At 38.1% G+C, this 19,345-nt stretch overlaps 1 protein-coding gene across 10 annotated transcripts in view; it reads right to left on the reverse strand.

The window, feature by feature from the left end:
- Nucleotides 1-19,345, reverse strand: part of PDE4D (phosphodiesterase 4D) — a 1,379,610-nt gene that overhangs the window by 438,335 nt on the left and 921,930 nt on the right. For 3 of the 10 annotated variants that reach the window (XM_041765473.1, XM_041765470.1, XM_041765469.1), the window contains one exon: nucleotides 8,900-9,063. The exons of the other annotated variants lie outside the window; for them this stretch is intronic. In XM_041765473.1, the coding sequence (XP_041621407.1) occupies nucleotides 8,900-8,976 (77 nt within the window). In that variant the 5' untranslated portion in view covers nucleotides 8,977-9,063. The remainder of the gene's footprint in view (nucleotides 1-8,899; nucleotides 9,064-19,345) is intronic. 10 annotated transcript variants of the gene reach the window in all.

Below are 19,345 nucleotides of genomic sequence, written 5' to 3' on the forward strand. Positions count from 1 at the left end.
CAAAACAATTTTCTTGGATTCTACAATTTAACCTGGCAAGATTAGCTAGTATCTGTAGATGGTACCAAGATATCCCAGCTGTCTGGATTCAATCTGCCAGGCAAACCTCAGCCAAATGATGTGCATGATGGTCCTCTAACTTTCTACCCAGCAGCTCTAATTTTCTAACCAGTACCTCCAGCAAGTCAGTTAGTTCCGAGCACTCTGAGATTTTGTGAGAGTTAGATGAGTATAAATGCATATTATCTTGTCATTTTTTTTCTTTCACATATGCGAAAGTCATTCTGTCAAACAGAAGCATTTTTCTACCTATCAAACATGTATCACCAGCAACACTTTTTTTTTTTGTCTATGAAAGGAATTCACTTGCACATGTTTGACTTATGTAGGTTAATATCTTGTGTGAAATCTACTAGATGGGGCATAAAAGCAAGGAAGAGGAACCTGGACTGTACATGCCAAAGGTACATCTTTGGATAGAAGACATACAGGGATGCTATGTTAAATAGTAAAACAGACTGCATCTTTAATAAGTGGAATTAACTTTCTATTTTCTGACATTCCATCATTGCTAAAAGTATGCAATAAGTATTTAAAAAGAAAATAGGGTGAGTGGAGGGGGAAGAATCACTTATAATTAGATGATTGTAAGCAATCTGCAGATACATTCTCTTTTCATCACTAAGTATTTACTTAAGCATCATACTTGGTGATATCTGTGTTCTTTACTTCCATATGCTTTACATATAATTGGTTAAGTAGTTGCAATGACTAGTCTCTTTGGTTAGTCATTAAACTCAATTAAATTTATTATATGTCCAGTAGGTATTGTCATAGTTCAATGTTAACATGGGGGCCTCTCATTAGGAAATAGATAAAATGTTGTATTTACTAACTGGACTACTTAAATTAGGGGTAGGAGAGAAGGACACTGTTGAAATGGTGGGATGGAGATGCTTTCACATCATATCGAAACATGAGCTTTGTTGTGAAAACATATGTACCATAAAGAAATCCTCTGATTCCCTACACTTCTGAAGTACATCTTTACTGATTACACTACTCCACTGTTTCAGATGGGTAAACAGAGAAAACTTTAAGAAATAGAAAAGGAAGTTAAACTCACAAACATAACAGCTACAAGTAAAATTCCTTGCCAGTGAAACAAAGCAAAAATTTCTCCTTATTAAAACCCATGACTGGTGCCAGCATGGTTCAACAGGATGGTCTGAGGATCAAGACGGGTGGCTGTCCCCTCCTAGAATCACACAGTTAAGTTTTCTACTAAAACCAGGTGGCTAACTGTTCACCTATGATAACAAAGGTGCTGCAAGGGAATTATGACAGTTGTTTTACTATTTGAATTTTCCATTGCTAGACCATAAAACTGTTCAGTGAAATTAGCAGAGAGATTTTTGCCAGAATGTTTTTTTTTTTTTTTTTTTGATAACTAGGACAAACTAGCAGCTGTATTTGGAAGTTTAAATCAACATTCCTTTGTAAGTGTCACTGATCCAGAGAATAGAATATGCTGGGTCCTTAAAGATCTCCAGTCATCCAGGAATCAAGTGTGCAAAATTAATGCAATAAAAACACACCTATAAGGGGAAAACTTCTGTATGTACCTTGTAAATGCACATACTCCAACTTCCTATCTTCTTGCAAAAGCACTGGAGGATGAAACAAATCTTTTCAAAATACAAATGTGAATATGTTATGGAACTTGCCTTCCAACCCACTAAAGCCTTTTATCAGCTTCCTATAATTCTTTGGATAGAAGACAAACTCTTTAATGCAGTCTACATGGCTTGCCTCAGTTGGCCCTTTCCCACTTCCCTAGCTACTGTCTTTGCTTTGTTCCTGCCTCTTGGCTTCACTGGCCTTCTTTTCGCAAACTGTACTCTCCATTCTGTTTCTTTTTTTTTTTTTTTTTAATTTATGATAGTCACACACACACACACACACACACACACACACACAGAGAGAGGCAGAGACACAGGCAGAGGGAGAAGCAGGCTCCATGCACCGGGAGCCTGATGTGGGATTCGATCCCCGGTCTCCAGGATCGCGCCCTGGGCCAAAGGCAGGCGCTAATCCGCTGTGCCACCCAGGGATCCCCTCCATTCTGTTTCAACATCATCAAGACTCTGCACATGTTGCTTTCTGAATACTTTTATTTATTTTATTCTCCTGCTTCTCCTTTCCACTACCATCACTACTACTGCCATCACCTTAACCACTATTACTAGTGGAACACACACACACACACACACAAAGAAAAACATACATACCTTCCAACTTAGCTCACATGTTATATTCTAAGAAATATTTCCCAATGTCTCCCAATGCTCTCAAATAAAAACTCCAACCCCAAATGAAAACAAAGCAAAAAACCTGGTCTTCCTGTTACAAAATCTCCTCATACTGCATAATATTTATCATTGCTTTAATTTTACATGTATCTGTGGGCCTTCTAATGTCCACCTTTCCCTGAGAGTGGGGACTTTATTTCTTCTCATTATTATTTACCCAACATCCAGCATGAAATCAAGATAGAGTGGATACTAACACCTAAATACTACTGAAATGAAAGAATGAGTGAATCAATCAGCCAATCAAATCTGCATTCCTTTTCTATGATAGATTTTAATCTGCTGGGCAGAACTCAGCCTGAAGGAGTGATTTTTAAAAAGGGAACTCAACTATTTTGCAAGGACCCGGCTAATTGCTTTGCATATCTTAATACCAGTGACTTCCCAGTAGAGTAGGTATTCTGATTCTCTTTTTACAGATGGAAAATCTTAAACTCACTTGAGCCTAGTAACTTGTCCAAGGACACACATATAGTAAGAGAAAGCAACATGGTTATCCTGAAGTTTGGCGGGTTTTGTAGTTTGTTAGGATTTTCTATAAAACACGGAGTCATGTTTATGAACTACGTTAAATGAGCATTTGTAGAATTTGAATTTAGGATGATTCTATTTTAAAGTACTGAAAATACTTTTGAATGTCAGCGCTAGAAATTATGGAATGTAACAAAAACTAAAGTTTACAAACAGAACCAACATTTTCAGTGTTGGGAATTTAATGTAGGAAAAACATGACATAAATAAGAGTGAGTACATTTAGAATTATTAGTGAAGATTTAAGCAGAATTTCAGAACTTAAACATTATTGCAAGAGCCAAACTTTATTTTCAGTCCAGAACAGTTTACTTCTTTGGAACCATTAATGTGTTCACAGTTTTACTCTCCAGAAACCTGCCTCTAGTTCCAAAGACTCTTAATTAGGTAATTATTTTCCACAAACCCAAATGGTCATCTGTAGTGTATGTTCAGGTTCAACATCCTTTACACTTTCACCTGTTTGCAGAAGTCAGTATTTCCTTTCTGAAGATTGCCTCTGCTGACCAGAATCCTTATGGAGCCTCCCAGGAATAAAACAGACACCATGCGTTTGCCCACTGCCTGACCCTGAGACCTACAGTACTGGTTTCATTCTGTCAAGTTCACAGAGCTGAAGTCATCAAAAGCTGACAAAATGACTCTCACTTGGTCCTCTTACTCTATTCCTTCCAATGTTTCCAAACATTAAATATTTACTATTTAATATTATGTGCCTGGCCCGCTAGGGACTATGAATGAAGTAAATAAAACTTAAAATATGATCCGGACTTATCTTTGAGACTTATGTTCTAGGTAGGGAAGACAGAACTAACAATTTACATGAGATACTTAGAAAACTTCAGTGAGAAACTATAATATGAGTGATTATGGGCTGAACTGTATCCCCATCTCTACAAAAAACTTCATGTGTTAAAATCCTAAGTCCTAGTGTCTTGGAATGTGATTGCATTTATAGGTTGTGTCTTTAAAAGGAGGTATTAAGTTAAAATTAAGTTTTATAGCTTGAACCCTACTTGAATAGGACTAGTGTCCTTTAAAAAAAGGAGATCAGGACACATACAGAGGGAAGACCATGATAATAGGGGGAGAAAACAGCCATCTACAAAGCCAAATACAGGCTTCAGAAGCTGACATTTTGATCTGAAACTTCCTGCTACAGAACAATGAGGAAATAAATTCCTACTGTTTAAGCCATTGGTCCATGGTACCTTGTTATAGCAGCCTGAGTGAACATATACAGACTCTCTTGAATAATAATTTAGAGCAGAGATGAATCAGGATGTGTTAGAGCACGTGAGGAAGGTTTTGTGTGGGGCATGGGGTCAGAATTGAACACAGACAAAAAAAAAAAACCAGGTGAAGGAGAGGCAAGAGAGATGGTATTTCAGGACAGCGGCAACTCAATGCAGTAAGTGTATAACTGGTAGAGGAAATAATTTAGTAATTGGCAGTGGTCTCTAAAGTCTTTGAACCTTCACTATTTGTTGGTATAAAGTATTAATGTATTTCTCATAATGTATTTATTTGCTTACAGTGAATAAGAAATTTTAGTTTGCATTAAACACATTATGTAATTAAAAAGGCTACATTGATGTTGATGTAAACATATATGATATCATACATATTTAAATCTTTAAAAGTATAGCCAAATAAAGAATGACTGTGTAGACAAAAACTGTGAAGCAGTATAAATTCAACTGTATTTTATATATTCTATACTATGTACCCTAGAGCTATACATGTACAATGAAAGAGGATCCCTGCAATATATGACATTAAAAAAAAGAAAATACATTTGAGACAACTGTTATTTGTCTGTCATCATCCACATTATATGAATTTATCATCCAAAGCTTGAAGTAGTTTTTTTTTTTTCTGGATGAAGTTTATACATATATTCATGATCATATGTTACTGAAGCATTTAAGTAGGTAGTCTCATGCCAATGCAAATAAAAATTAAATGTTAAAATACGTTTTTTCTATTCTTGACTCTTTTAGAAACAAACTGACAGACAGAGAGACAGACCAAAACTTGTAGGCACTGCCCACATCTGTTTACATTTGTGATTTTCAGAAAATGTTTAAATGCAGCATTTAGGTGAATAACTTCCAATCTGGGAAATGGCAAGCCAACTCAGAACCACAGCTGTTCATCTACCCGAAAAGCAGGTGAGAAGAAATACTTCATGAATGTTCCTTATAGTCTTCTCCTTACTCTCAACAGCAACAACCCCATCCCCCATCTTCCTGTACTGTCAGTCCCTTTCCCGAGAAGAGTGTTTGAATGCTACTTAAAATTCTTACCGGTACCAGGCAGTGTGTCATACTTTACTGTTCATGTCATTTTTTATCTTTTGACTTTGGGGTTTATGAGCCATTTGTTCTACATCAGGCAGGTGCATTTTCTTTCAGCATTAAGGAAGAGGAAAACGAAAAGTACTTACCTAAAAAACAAAACAGAGAAAGAGAGGATTAGAGTGAAATCAGGGGAATACCTGATCACCTGACAAAGCACTGAGGTGGGGGGTAAAGACCCCTCAAGCGCCACCCAGCGCTGAGCCCTTCAGCAAACCACGCAGGTGAAGCAGCCTGAAGCAGCTGTGGTATACACGCACAAGATGCACACTGTTCTGAAAGTGGACAAAGCAGAGCCAAATTCCGTCTTAGTAAGAAAAAGGAACAGGTAAAGCAAAGTTTTTACTTGATGTTCTTTTCAATTCTCCAAACACCTTAGATTATCTCAGACTCCACCCTGTGTTTATCATCTCTCCCTGTACTTAAACGGGTTTTGTTAACTACCTATAATAACGCTTTTATCATTATAAGCCAGGAGACCTTGACTCTAGACCTTCCATCTACTCTAAATCAGAGCTTCAATGCTGGGCCTCCCAAGAGCATCAGGTAGAGAGGACAGGGACTTGCCTGACATTGATAAGTTATGAGAGAAACAAAGGCTTTGCTAAGTTATCTTCATGACTATGGGGCTTCCTTTAATAGGAGCCATTGCAATATCGGTGGAAGGGTCCTTCTGTAAGATTTGGGCACAGGATTAACAGAGATGACATCCAAGCTAACACACAAAATCATATGCAGCATACAGCAAAGAATGGCAAGTTTTATGTATATTTAGGAAAAGTTACATTTAAATCACAAATGGCAAACATCTGTGGTTTCCATCAGTGTGTCAGCTTTGCATAGGTATGATATCTTTGACGATATGCTGATCACAGCAAGCTCTGCATACCGGGAAAGCAGGCAGTGTGCTTGGTGAGCATGAGTGAGTGACAGTTCTGGAATGGTTGGCAGAAGCCATAGGACATACCAAGTGAAGAAATTTGTTCAGTCTGCTGGTGATCAAAAGCCAAAAGGACAGTTCCTTCAGAAGTAATGATTTTCCTATTCTTTTCTTGGCCGACAAGAGCCAAGCAAAGGAAAAAGTCCCAAGAGAAAATGGGAACTTTTGAAAGAGGAGTAGAAGAGAGGCCCCATTTACAATGAGGACGTGGTGCCCAGGTAGAGCTGCCCCCTCTGGTGCTGGCTGGTAAACCAAAGCAAAGGGCACCAAAAGGCATTGCTTCCCAAGCCTACGGTGTGTCACAACCACCTGTGCTGCTTGGTAAAAACCTGACATTCCTAGGACCTACCTAGACCTACTGAATCCAAGTCTCTGGAGGGGAGATCTTGGACTTTCCATTTTTAAATAAGCTCCCCAGGTGGATTTTATTTAGTCACCCAGATGCAAATCAATACACTTAGGAACCACATACCAGAAGGTCTGGGCTATTTCCTTTTTAAGTGCTGCATGTTAGAGATAATTCTCTGAGGTGACCGAGCTATATCACTGTGTCAGGATTTAATAAAACATCATGATTTCATGAAACATCAGTGACAGAGATAGGGAATCTAATTTTTCTTCACCAACAATCTCCTGATAAAAAAGGGCGTAGCTTATAATTTTAATGGTTAATGGTGGCCTGTACCACTAATCAATGCTCTTTTCCATTGCTACAATGTAACAATTCTTGCTAATAAGATGCGTTCTGAGGGTGCCTGGGTGGATCAGTCAGTTAAGCATCCAACTTCTGATTTCAGCTCAGGTTGTGATCTCAGGGTCATAAGAGGAAGCCCCACATCTGGCTCTGCCCTGGGCATGAAGCCTGCTTAATATTCTTTCTCTCCCTCTGTCCGCTCTCCTCCCCCATATTCTCTCTCTCTCTCTCTCAAAATAAAATAAAGAAAAATAAAATTTAAAAAAGGATGCATTCTGCATCTCACTCATAGAGGGCACTATTTTTTTGTTTGCTTGTTTCTTCATTCTGTTGCAGTTAGTAACAACGAACAAAACTCTTCCACAGTCTAGTTGATCCAAGAACTAGTTCTGAATGTTATAGAATACACAGCGATAATCTCTTCAGTACACTCTCCCATAAACCTGAGTGGATTGTAGCATTCTTCATCCAGTCTCTTGACCTAGTAGACCTCTGTTCTCACCAGCTAGCCCTTGAGCTGTTTTTATCCATTAATGCAAAATGAGAAGTTGGTTTCCTTTTTTTTTGTTTTGTTTTTTCAGAAAATGTTTTAATTACATTCTAATATTTCTTTGCTTTTGACATTTAGAACAGTTGATTTCACTTCCAGGATAAACTGGCATGTTTAAAAGGATGAAACAGTGTCTCATAGGAGTATATCAAATTTCATACTATATCCAAAGAGATGCCTTTTTCAGACTAAGGTTCTCTACTGCTAAGTGAAAAAAAATCTAGTCGTGATACCAGCAAACTGTGAGCTGACCTCAATATTAATATCTACATTTATCAGAGTGTAAATGGAAAAGCCTTTATGTTTCATATTTGCTGGTGAACCTGTATTGTGATTTTTAAAAGATTTTCTACATGTCTATCTTGGCATATAAGCAATCATTTGGTGTTGCCTACACAGATAAAAGGATGAAGATTCAAAGAAGGGCATAGGGTTGGCCAGAGCTAAAAGGTTTTGGGGTAAAGGTCAGTGGAATAATTTTTAAAATATCTCCTATATTTTAGAACATAGAAATGGAGGAAAGATGAAATGTTAACTGGCACAGGGCACAAAGCACCACAAAGCAGTACAAATAGCTTTGAAGGCTTCTGTAAATCTCAAGGATCATCCTAGGACTCACATCCCTCCACACTCCTCCAACTTATGCTATTCATTTCCATTTCCCTTTCCAATTGCCCAAGTGGCAACAGCTACAAAATATATCATCCAAAGGAAGATGGTTAGAATGGCCTGAAGAATGTAAAGTGACAGGTGGTTCAGCTCTGACTGTGCCCTTCCTCCAGCAGCACACAGAGTGTTGTCTCTCCTTCCTCATGCTTACAGGGGTAGTATAACAGAGTATAGGCCTAAAGCCATCACCAGGTAGCCAAGCTTCCAGAGGTAGCTACTCTGTGTTCAAAATAATTTGTTTATAGTACAGATTTCATTTTTGTGTTTATGGGGGAAAAAAGGTTATAAAACTATAACTTGCTATATTCCACAAGAAAATAGGTTAAATGCACCTGGGTGGCTTAGTCAGTTAAGCATCTTATTTCAGTTCAGGTCAAGATCTCAGGGTCCTGGGATTGAGCCCATGTGGTGCTCTTTGCTCAGTGCAGGGTCTGCTCCTCCCTCTCCCTCTGCTCCTCCCAGATGATTGTGCTCTCACTTGCTCACTCGCTGTCTCTCAAATAAATAAATAAATAAATAAACAAACAAACAAAAAAACAAATCACAAACACATACATAATACCTATGGATATGACGTAAGTACTCCTACCAGAGACAGGCCAGACAGCAGGGAAACAAGAACAGGAGAGGACACGGGAGGGGTTAATGTTTTCAAAAAGACGAATCACGTATTGTTTCAATTCTGCACACTGTTTTTGAAAGCCCAACACTTTTTTTTTGGGCACAAATTAAGCAGACTTGGTTCAAGTTTAGCCAGCTGAACTACAAAAAGTAAATACAAACCTAAAGTAAGCATGCCTGTTTACTGAAGCATCCAGTGAGATTGGTCTCATTCCTGAAAATCTATACCAAGAACACATGTGACTGGAAGCCAAGTCTGGACAGAGTTTTTCATGTACAAAGGCTGATTTTGTGCTGGAAACGGGAAAGGAGAGAGAGCCAAAAAGCTGGAAGAGAGATGTGCCACAGTCAGCCTGGCTCTTTAACCAAGATAGTTTTCATACACTGCAAATCATTTCCCCAAAGGCAACAACCCATTTCACTTGCTGACATTGCTCTTGAACAGCTTGCCTGACAAATAGCTTTCTCATTAGCTTTCAAAGACATCTTATCTATGCCCTTCATCTCCTGCAAATGCATGACTATAACCTTTCTGTCACCTTGACTTTTAATTTCCCCTTCAAAATAGGAATCTTATGAATTGTTTTGATAGGTCATATAAGTCTCTCAACACCATTCATAAAACATGTCATTTCATACGCTTTAAAATTAAGATTGGAAACCACTGCCATATTTTCATACTAATACCCACCTGAAACCCGTGCTGAAGCCTGAAAGCTAGCCATACTGGGCCCAAAGGGCTAATGTTTCACAAACTGATGAAAAAATTATGGGAGACTGATTACTCCTACTTGTTAACAGCATAAAAGAAACAGAACTCTGACTAGAAATGCTGTCAATATGCATGGAAAAGGCTAATAGCAGATTGTAGGAGAAGGATTATTTTCATGCTTGCGTGTAGCTTCCTCCCCACCTGCTTCTTAATCCCACCAGACACTGTGAATAGGAGTACATTTAGTCTAGTGATAAGAGCATAGGTCGTCTTGTCAGAGACAGATTTGTTCATGGCCCTTAATCTAGTCATATCTGGTTTGCACCACTCTATTTCTTTTTTCTGAAAAATAAAAAGGAGGGGAGAATATAGAAGGAAAAAAATAAAGAATGACTTAGAAGAAAGCCTAGAACATGGTATGTAGAGAAGAAATGGTATTTGTTACAGTGATTAAGGGCAAAAGTAGTTCGAAGTCCAAATTTGGTCTCAAAATAGTCCAAAGGGTAAACTTTAGTCTTTTTAAGTAAGGACAAAATTCTGTAAAGAGCCTGATCATCCCTGCTGTGTTTAGAACTAGACTCTAATACAAAAAATCTGTGAAACACAGGCAGGTTGACATAGAGTGGAAGCGCTCTTTATAGACCACTGGATATAGTCCCTAATCTGGAATCTAAATAAGCCTCATGCTAAACCTCTTTCCTGACAAGTGATTACTTACCAATAATTTGGAATTTACTGCTTAAGAACATTCCTCATGTGCATGCTAGCTGTCATGGTGTGAGAGTACTGCCCCGCAACCCATGCATGGCAGTAATGTGAGACATGATTCAGTTTCATTATTTGTGGAAAGTGCACTTTGAATTCTTTTCTGTGTCTTCTCTTTTTCTTCTTTAGCTTCTTAACTGAGGATATTGCCAAGACTGTTGTAGATCACTCGTTTTATCACATGAACTAAGCGAACTAATTTACTCTCTCATTAATTTACTCTCTCATACTTTTGACTATATAATGCCTTCCAACTATGCAGCTCAGACACCCAATTTCTTTTTTTTTTAAGATTTTATTTATTTATTCTTGAGAGATAGGAGGAGAGACAGAGCCAGAGACACAGGCAGAGACAGAGCCAGAGACACAGGCAGAGGGAGAAGCAGGCTCCATGCACCGGGAGCCCGACGTGGGATTCGATCCCAGGTCTCCAGGATCGCGCCCTGGGCCAAAGGCAGGCGCCAAACTGCTGCGCCACCCAGGGATCCCCCAGACACCCAATTTCTAATCAAAGCTTTGCTCCTTAATTTCCAGTGGGCAGAAAAGAAACATCGCATGGTCTGTCATGTTATTATATGACAATAATACATGCACTTCACCCAGGAATTTTTGATGAGGTGATACATGCTAACAATTACATCTAAAGCCTATAATTAGTTGTGCTATTTAGATTGCAGCCAATGCCAGACTACTCCATCAAATCCACCAATGACACCTTTCCTTTCTCTGAAAGTGGTCAAGATGACTCGGTCAGAATTCCTATTTATTTTGCAAGGACAAGAATTTCATGTTTCTCGTGGCTACCTTCTTAAAAACCTCTGCTTCCACAAAAAGAACTCTGTGCTAGGACTTTTCAACGCCCAAATTTCCACGTTATTATTCCTGACAATAGATCTGCATTGATTTCGTAAGTGTTTAAGAATCTGTGAAGCGAGAGCTCATCCAACCTGTCACTATCACTCCTCATCACCCTCAAGCAAATGGTCAGGCTGAAAGAACAGTGCAGACCACTAAGGACACCCTAAAGTGAGCTGTGAGAGGAAAATGACCAAGAAGATTTGCCAAGTTTCTCATCACTCCACATGTCACTCCAAGTGGGACAACAGGAGTCAGTTCTGCTGAATAAAAAATAGAGCAACCCTGTAATTGTTCCTTTGACAGTTTCTATATAGAGCTTAGCTTAGAATTCATAGATAAATCAGAATGTATTCTGGATGTTGCATCATTCTTAATTTTGTTTTTCCATTAAAGTTGGTTTTGACCAGGAATTTTAAAAGTAAGTATAGAGGGCCATGTTCCTACATAATTTAATCACAATGCATGTGATATAAGCGCCAGACTATCAATCACCCTGGGTGAAATAATACTAGTAAGAATGATTTAGTGTTATGTTGAGTTTTGTTTTTAAATTCCTGCTTGAAATTTATTTCTTTTGAGTTTATTATAGGCCATTGTGTACATATTTATAAGTTCAGGTTCATTGTATATTATAGCTCCCCTGAAGTATTTTATTTTACCAAAAATATGTGTTTTGTTTTTTTCCTACTTTTTTTTTTTCCTACTTAACTATAACCAAATCTCTAAAAAATTAGGAAAAATTGGGAGGAGTACTGAAAAGAGTAAAATCATGATTAATGTGTCTACTAAATATTCTTAGCTCTTCTCTTTCTGGATACGTGATAGGATTGCCCTTACCCTCTCTCCCTTTTATGTCAGTCAAGGTCATATGATAGACTTTGACCAATGGATTTAAGCAAAAGTAGCATGTGTCACTTCCGGATGAAGGTTTTAAGATCCCATGCCTGATACACTACATTCTTATTCTCTGTTAAGGTAACTCTGGAAGTCTGTATCAAGAAGAAGCATTAGCCACTCTGGGTCCCAGAATGGCTACAAAGCAGTTACCTTGCCAATCCATCTTGAATATGTAGGAAGGATAACAAATAAACTACTACATTAAACTACTGACATTTTGAGTTACTGCAGAATAACCTATCCTGTCTCAGACAATGAGCAACCAAAATAATAAAATAATAACTGCAGCCATGGAGAGTGTTGTGCTAAAAAGCAGGGAGGTTATTAATGCCCAGTACTTAAGTTCAAAGTTGAAAAGCAGCTGAGGATTGACTTAATTCCTACTTTCAAGTATAGAAACAGGGTTGTATCTCCTTTTTATTTGCACTAGAGAGGTATTAATGATTTTTCCCCCCCAAAATATGCTTTTGTTTAACAAAAAGAAACTAACTTGAAGCAGGATAATTTTGGTTTGGTGATAAGAAAAAATAAAATAATCTTCAGGTCATGAAGGAAGAGGATGATACTGACAAGGGGTAAATAATGAAGGCTCCTGCCCTAGAAAGTATAATAAGACACAAACCTCCATCACTATGAGATGGTTTCCACTGATGGCTTCAGAATTTTAGAATTCAGAATAGAACTGTAGGATTGGTTTAGGGATCCTTAAAGGGGTTCACGGATTAGTTTAAGAGGGTCTGTGACCTTGACTAAGCCAGTAGCTAAAGTGTGTATGGCTCTGATTTTCAGAGAAGGCCTATAGCTTTAATCAGATTCTCAAAGGGGTCTCTAATCCAAAAAAAAAAAAAAACAAAAAACAAAACAACAAAAAAAAGCTGAAAACTATGGGCAGATACTGGCCCTACTTTAGGTAGGAAATTATAATCTTAGTTTTATTCTACAACTCTCTTGGGTATGGCAAATCTTTAGCCTTACATTCATCCTCAAATCAGTGTGGAGCACCTCAAGAATTTTTGCTTCTGCCATCTTAAACTGAAAATTAGCCCTGCAAAGCAGGAACCCTAACTTGAATTCTAACCAAGAAGAGTTTGCAGAAGATGTCTTAGAGGGGCTGAGAATCCCTTTTCTATCTTATATCTAAGGTCTATTCATGTCTCTCTCTTTTTGAAAAGACAAAGGTTGGCTTAGCCTCCCACACATTTCTTTTTTGACAGAATGCTTTTATTGACTGTCAGCATCTAAGATTTCTAGTCACAACTGCTGTGAGGCTAAACTTACTGATCGCCATATGCCTCAATGTTCCCAGGCTTCTAGGGTGTTCCCATTGGCCATGCAAGCCCAAAAGGAAATTATAGGGCAGGCAGGTCCTTTAAAAACTTTCTTCTTCCCCTTATATTTCTGTTTCCATTTTATCATTAAAACCATAAATATATGGGGATCCCTGGGTGGCTCAGAAGTTTAGTGCCTGCCTTTGGTCCAGGGCGCGATCCTAGAGTCCTGGGATCGAGTCCCATGTCAGGCTCCCAGCATGGAGCCTGCTTCTCCCTTCTCCTTGTCTCTGCCTCTCTCTCTCTCTCTCTCTCTCTCTCTCTCTATCATAAATCAATCAATATTAAAAAAATAAATAAAACCATACAAAATATAATTCTAAAATGAATGTGTAAGGTACCAAAAGTAGACATTTTCAAAAACCTCACCAAACACCTCACTAAAAGACACAAAGCAAGTCTCTTAAAGCTTTGGTTATATATGTCATTGTGTAGGGAATGAATGAGAAGTAGGAATTTCTTCTTAGCAATCTATCCAACCTTTCTTCCTTCTATTTTATGAAGAAAATGGTAAAATTAAAATCTGAATTCTATTTCTGGCTATGATAAAATATTTTACAAAAAAAGCAACACTCTAATCAAGAACACATAATTGTTTAAAAAAAAAAGACAAAATTTAATCTAATGTGATAGAAGCCAGGATTTTGGTTACACTTGCAGGGCAGGGTGGGAGTGTTGGTGATTGGATTATGGTTCCAGGAATTTCTTAAAGACATGACAACATTCTATTTTCTGATCTGGATGGTGGTTACATAAATATGTTCATTTTGTGGACATTCATCAAGCCATGCACATACAATTGGGTGCATTTATGAAGATTTTATTTCAGTAACATTTATTTATTTTTAACGTTAACTGGAGGTGCCTGGGTGGCTCAGTCGGTTAAGTGTTTGACTTATTTTTGGCTCAGGTCATGATCTCTTGGGTGGTAGGAATGACCCCTGTGTCGGGCTCCACACCCACCATGGAGCCTGCTTGAGATTCTCCCCCCACCGCCCCTCCCTCAACCCCTCCCTCTCAAAAACAAAACAAAACAAAACAAAAATAAATGTTAACTGATTATAATAGCCCCAGAAATGCCTAGAAATACATCCGTAGCAGAATGTATATAGTCTCTGAGGGCCTTAAATTTTGGCCATTTTGCTGAACATGTCCAAGTTTATCCCCATTGGAATTACTGTCCTTTGGCATTTTTATAGTTTGAGATGAGCTAGGATTGCCTTTGGTTGGCAAGTTCATGTATATTGCAATCTTGTGTCAGGAGCATTGCCCATTTGGCATTGCCTTTGCCTCAGAAATGGTTCGGGGTTACTCACTTTGGAAAACAACATTGCATGTGGTCAAATGTCCATCTCTTTTCACTTCCATAACTCAACTCAACTTCAACTCAACATCAGTTTCATGTTGGAAAAGGAGGCTACTTTATATAGAATCTTTGGAGCCTATAATTACAAAACATATCCTATACTCCATTTAAATAGACACAACTTTGAATTTTTTTTTTAATTTTTATTTATTTATGATAGTCACAGAGAGACAGAGAGAGAGGCAGAGACATAGGCAGAGGGAGAAACAGGCTCCATGCACCGGGAGCCTGATGTGGGATTCGATCCCGGGTCTCCAGGATCATGCCCTGGGCCAAAGGCAAGCGCCAAACCACTGCGCCACCCAGGGATCCCTAAATAGACACAACTTTGAAACATCGCTTGCAAATTACACTTCATAATGGCATTACATGTAACAATAGATCATTTTAGAAGGTAATTGAATTAAATCTCACAATAAGTTTCAACAATCTATACAGAAATATTCAGAGGTAAGAGTAAGACATGAAAAAGAACAATCGGACCATCAGTCTATAAAAACAAGCTAGGGAACACAAACATTTCACTATTACTGAATTCAGTAATTTGAATTTCTATTCACAATTGACAGGGAATATTCTAAGGCAGCTGTAAAAACCACCTACAGAAAATTAAAATGAGAGTATTAATTCTCCTTGAGAAAAAAAGAACTTGAAAGCAATATTAAGATAAACATTCCTATAACTTGCTATTTCACTAATCAACAGGGGCTACTAAATCGATTTTACTCTCAAAATAATCCTATGAATAGAATTCATGTGCCTCATTATCTTTTATTCTTGAAAAGCAAAAACAAAGAGATAGATTATGATGTTATAAAAGTATTAAGGATGAAACATGCTTAACTATTCAACACCACAAATCAGTGAAGGCTAAAAGTGCATATAATAAAATGAGATGAAAAGAAATTGATTCTGGCAGATTCAAGTAACAAATTCTTACAGAATTGTTAAATATGGGATTTAGTTGAGAACATTAGTAATTACGATATGGGAATATCCATATCTTGTTTTCTCTCAGGCATTAGTAATTTTTTGCCAGAGTGGTATCTAAATAGAAATTGTAACAATCTGTGTAAGCACAGAGCAGAGGTATCGAGCCAGACTACTTTTTCTCAGATTAAAAACATCTAAACTAAATTTGAGGAAAAGATTACAGAGGCAGTGTTGAAATTACCTAAAAGAACAACTTGTTTTTAAGAACTTAAGGGTATGTTTATATGTGAAAAATGGATATGCTAACTACAAATCATTTTATCTTATTAAATTGGGAACAGAAAGATCTTCTATTTGTCAATAGTTTAAAACTAAATTAGTTTACTCAGTATTCAAGATACTGTGGAAAACAGTTCGTTCAGTCATTACATACCAAAGAGATTAGAAACTACAGTATGTGTGTTTTTGTAACAATTTTAACTAAAGTCTACCACAAAGTTACGGAATTCATTTTTGATTTTGAAAGATAATTGATAACAGATCTGAGGATTATTTACATGTATTACTTGAATAAGTACTCCAAACTATCCATTTTATGTAATCAGTTGATTAGGTTTCTCTTGGGCCATATTCAATTAGCAAAATAGTACTTAACATATAACCTGCTCAGTGGATTCTTTAGAAGATTTTAAATAAACTACAACTATAATAATTTAGTAATAAGTATCTTAAAACATAAGGTTTAACAACACATGATTGTTTAACCTCAGTAATTTTTTTTTTAAGATTCTATTCATTCATTCATGAGACACACACACAGAGAGAGAGAGAGAGAGAGAGGCAGAGACACAGGCAGAGGGAGAAGTAGGCTCCACGCAGGGAGCCTGACGTGGGACTCAATCCCGGGTCTCCAGGATCAGGCCCTGGGCCGAAGGTGGCGCTAAACCACTGAGCCACCCGGGCTGCCCGAACCTCAGTAATTCTTAAATATTTCTTGCTCTTGGGTGATGGACATGACACATCTCAAAAAACATCATACAAAAAAGAACTGAGAGAACGACAAAAGTATTCAATGCACAAGACAAAATCATGGGCTCAGGATAGCTGGTGATGATTTGAAACCTAACTGCATATTAGAGTTACGTGTGGAGCTTCCTGCAAATACTGATACCCAGCCCTGCTGTTCAGAGATTCTGATTCAACTGGCCTGGATTTCTTCACATCTTGCAACATTCCCCAGGTGATTCCCAAGCATCTCTAGGGCTGGAAGACCCACTGCACAACAACTTGTAGGCACATACGGTGCTAAGAACATTACCAGCGATGGTAAAGTCTAAGTGATTCCAGATTGATACCTAAGTACATTTTTGACTCCTTTCCTTTGACCTGTCCTCAGAAGGAGAGGCCAAATACTACAACTTCCTGTTTTTTAACACTTCCACCCTTGATCGTGTTTTCAGATTCCCCATCTGGATTTTCACCTTGGATCAGCGTATTTCAGTGTAGGCTCTGGGCCAATGGGAAAGTTGTGAAACAAGTGGCATGGCCTGTGACAATTTTTAAAACTAACAGAATAGATTAGATTCATGACTGGACCTGTAGTAAGAGTAGATATGACTTTGTGAAACTTTTGTCTCAGTTAAACTTACGTATCTACGTGTGTGATTGCGTATGCTGGGGTGGGAAAATAAAAATACTTCTGCACCAGGTTGTTGGGCTCTCAGTCACTCCTAGCTGCCTCTCCTTTCCTCACTGGCAGAAAATTGATATCTTCTATAACCTCATGAAGAGTAGTAGTTTATCCAGCCATAATTTTAATCAAAGCAGCACTGAACTCGTAAAAATATCTTCTAATAGAATAATCATGGCATATATCCTGTAAATGTAGATTGGGGTAGGGAGGGTATGCAAATTAATTTCTAATTTCCACTGCTATGGATTATCTTGTCTTTTTCTCTAAATATTTCACTAATATCTCATGGCAAACAAAATGGTCTTCCTACTCACAGGGGACATTTTTGGAAACTGTGTTTTTTATTCTGTTTTTTCAATAGTGAAGATTTTTAGAAGTGTGAACACTCAATAACTTCATGAAAGGAGAAATTCTCCAAGATGTTTTTCCACAAATATTCGCTGAGTTTTTTTAGTTAACTCTTCAGTGATGTTTTTAAATTTGCAAAGTTATCAGAAAGGGTGGGATAATTTGCATAAGAGAAAATGATGTTGCTTTTGGCAGTATTATTGTTCAGGCACATGGAAAGTATGTATATATTTTTGAAAAAACTGTCTCTTTAGGTTGTATAGAGTCAATAGGGAGATAACGCTTCTCTATGTTTTCAGAATGGTCTAAGATAAACACTGTCAGTGGTGCAGATGACCTCCCTTACTTTATTTCCCACTTTTACCCAATATCCAGCTTCTGGTCCCATCTAAGGTAATCAAGAACTTTTTCATATTTTTCATTCATCATGGGCACTGTGGTTGCACTATCATGGTGCAGAGCCATGCTAAGTCACTGAGATTCATCAGGAGCAAAGCTGATAGAACCGACATGCTAGGATGGGGCACCTTATGAAGCTAGGCATACTTATTGGCATGTTGTTTCATTAAAATAATTTTGTACCCTTCCAATAAATCTTTTCACTTGAGCTAATTTTAATAAATTTCTGTTTATTCGATTCACTTATTGAGCACTTACCTTGTGCCAGATAGGTCATGATATTTAAACTCCACTTCTTTATAAGCAAATTGCCCCTACTAAAATAGTTTATATCATTTTCTTCCCTTGAAATGGACTTAAAGCCAAGTCTCATATGCTTTAGCGTTTGCAGAGTAACCAAGATAGCAATGATCAGGCAATGCCATGCACATGGTATGCTTGAACTCATTGACTGTTTTTGTATGAAGGTGATTGTGGAAGCTCTTTCTCTCTTATTTTACCAGAGGTCCTAAAACAGCTGAAGACACTGGGTGCCTGGGTGGCTCAGTCCCTTAAGCCTCTGACTCTTGATTTAGGCTCAGGTCACGATGTGCCTGGGTGGCTCAGTCCCTTAAGCCTCTGACTCTTGATTTAGGCTCAGGTCACGATCTCAGGGTCCTGGAATTGAGCCCTCGTTGGGCTCCGTGCTCAGCAGGGAGTCCGCTCAGGGGTTCTCTCTCTCTCCCTCTCCCTTTGCCCCTTCCCCCACTCATGATCTCTCTCTCTCTCTCTCTCTTTCTCTCTCTCTTTCTCTCTCCAATAAAAAAAATCTTTAAATAAAAAAAGGCTGGATAGCTCAGCTGGTTAAGTGTCTGCTTTCAGCTCTGGTCATAACAGGGTCCTGGACAGAGTCCTGCATCGGGCCCCCTGCCCAGCAAAGGGTCTGTTTCTCCCTTTCCTTCTGCTCCCACCCCTCCTCCCACCTCCCCGCTTGTGCTTTCTCTCTCTCCTTCTCAAATAAATAAAATATTTAAAAATAAACTAAATACAAAGCAATAAAAGTCAAATAATCCTATGCCCTGGAGTTGCTAGAGATCTTATAGGACTTTCAAAGGTGCAGCTTTTCTGATCCTTAGCTGACATCCCACACCCAGCTTTTAAAATAAACCAGAAGGACCAATAAAGAAGAAATAAGAAATTCAAGAGAGAATTTCTCGTGAGAAAGTTGTAGGGATTTCGAGTCTCACCTCTCCATTGGGTTTAAAAGCAGTAGAGGAAATGACAAATGTTTTCTGACTGTGTCCTACTTGTTCAAATGGGTAGTTACACC

The sequence above is a fragment of the Vulpes lagopus genome, chromosome 8, assembly GCF_018345385.1.
Source record: "Vulpes lagopus strain Blue_001 chromosome 8, ASM1834538v1, whole genome shotgun sequence".
In the NCBI taxonomy this organism is placed as follows: Eukaryota; Metazoa; Chordata; class Mammalia; order Carnivora; family Canidae; genus Vulpes; species Vulpes lagopus.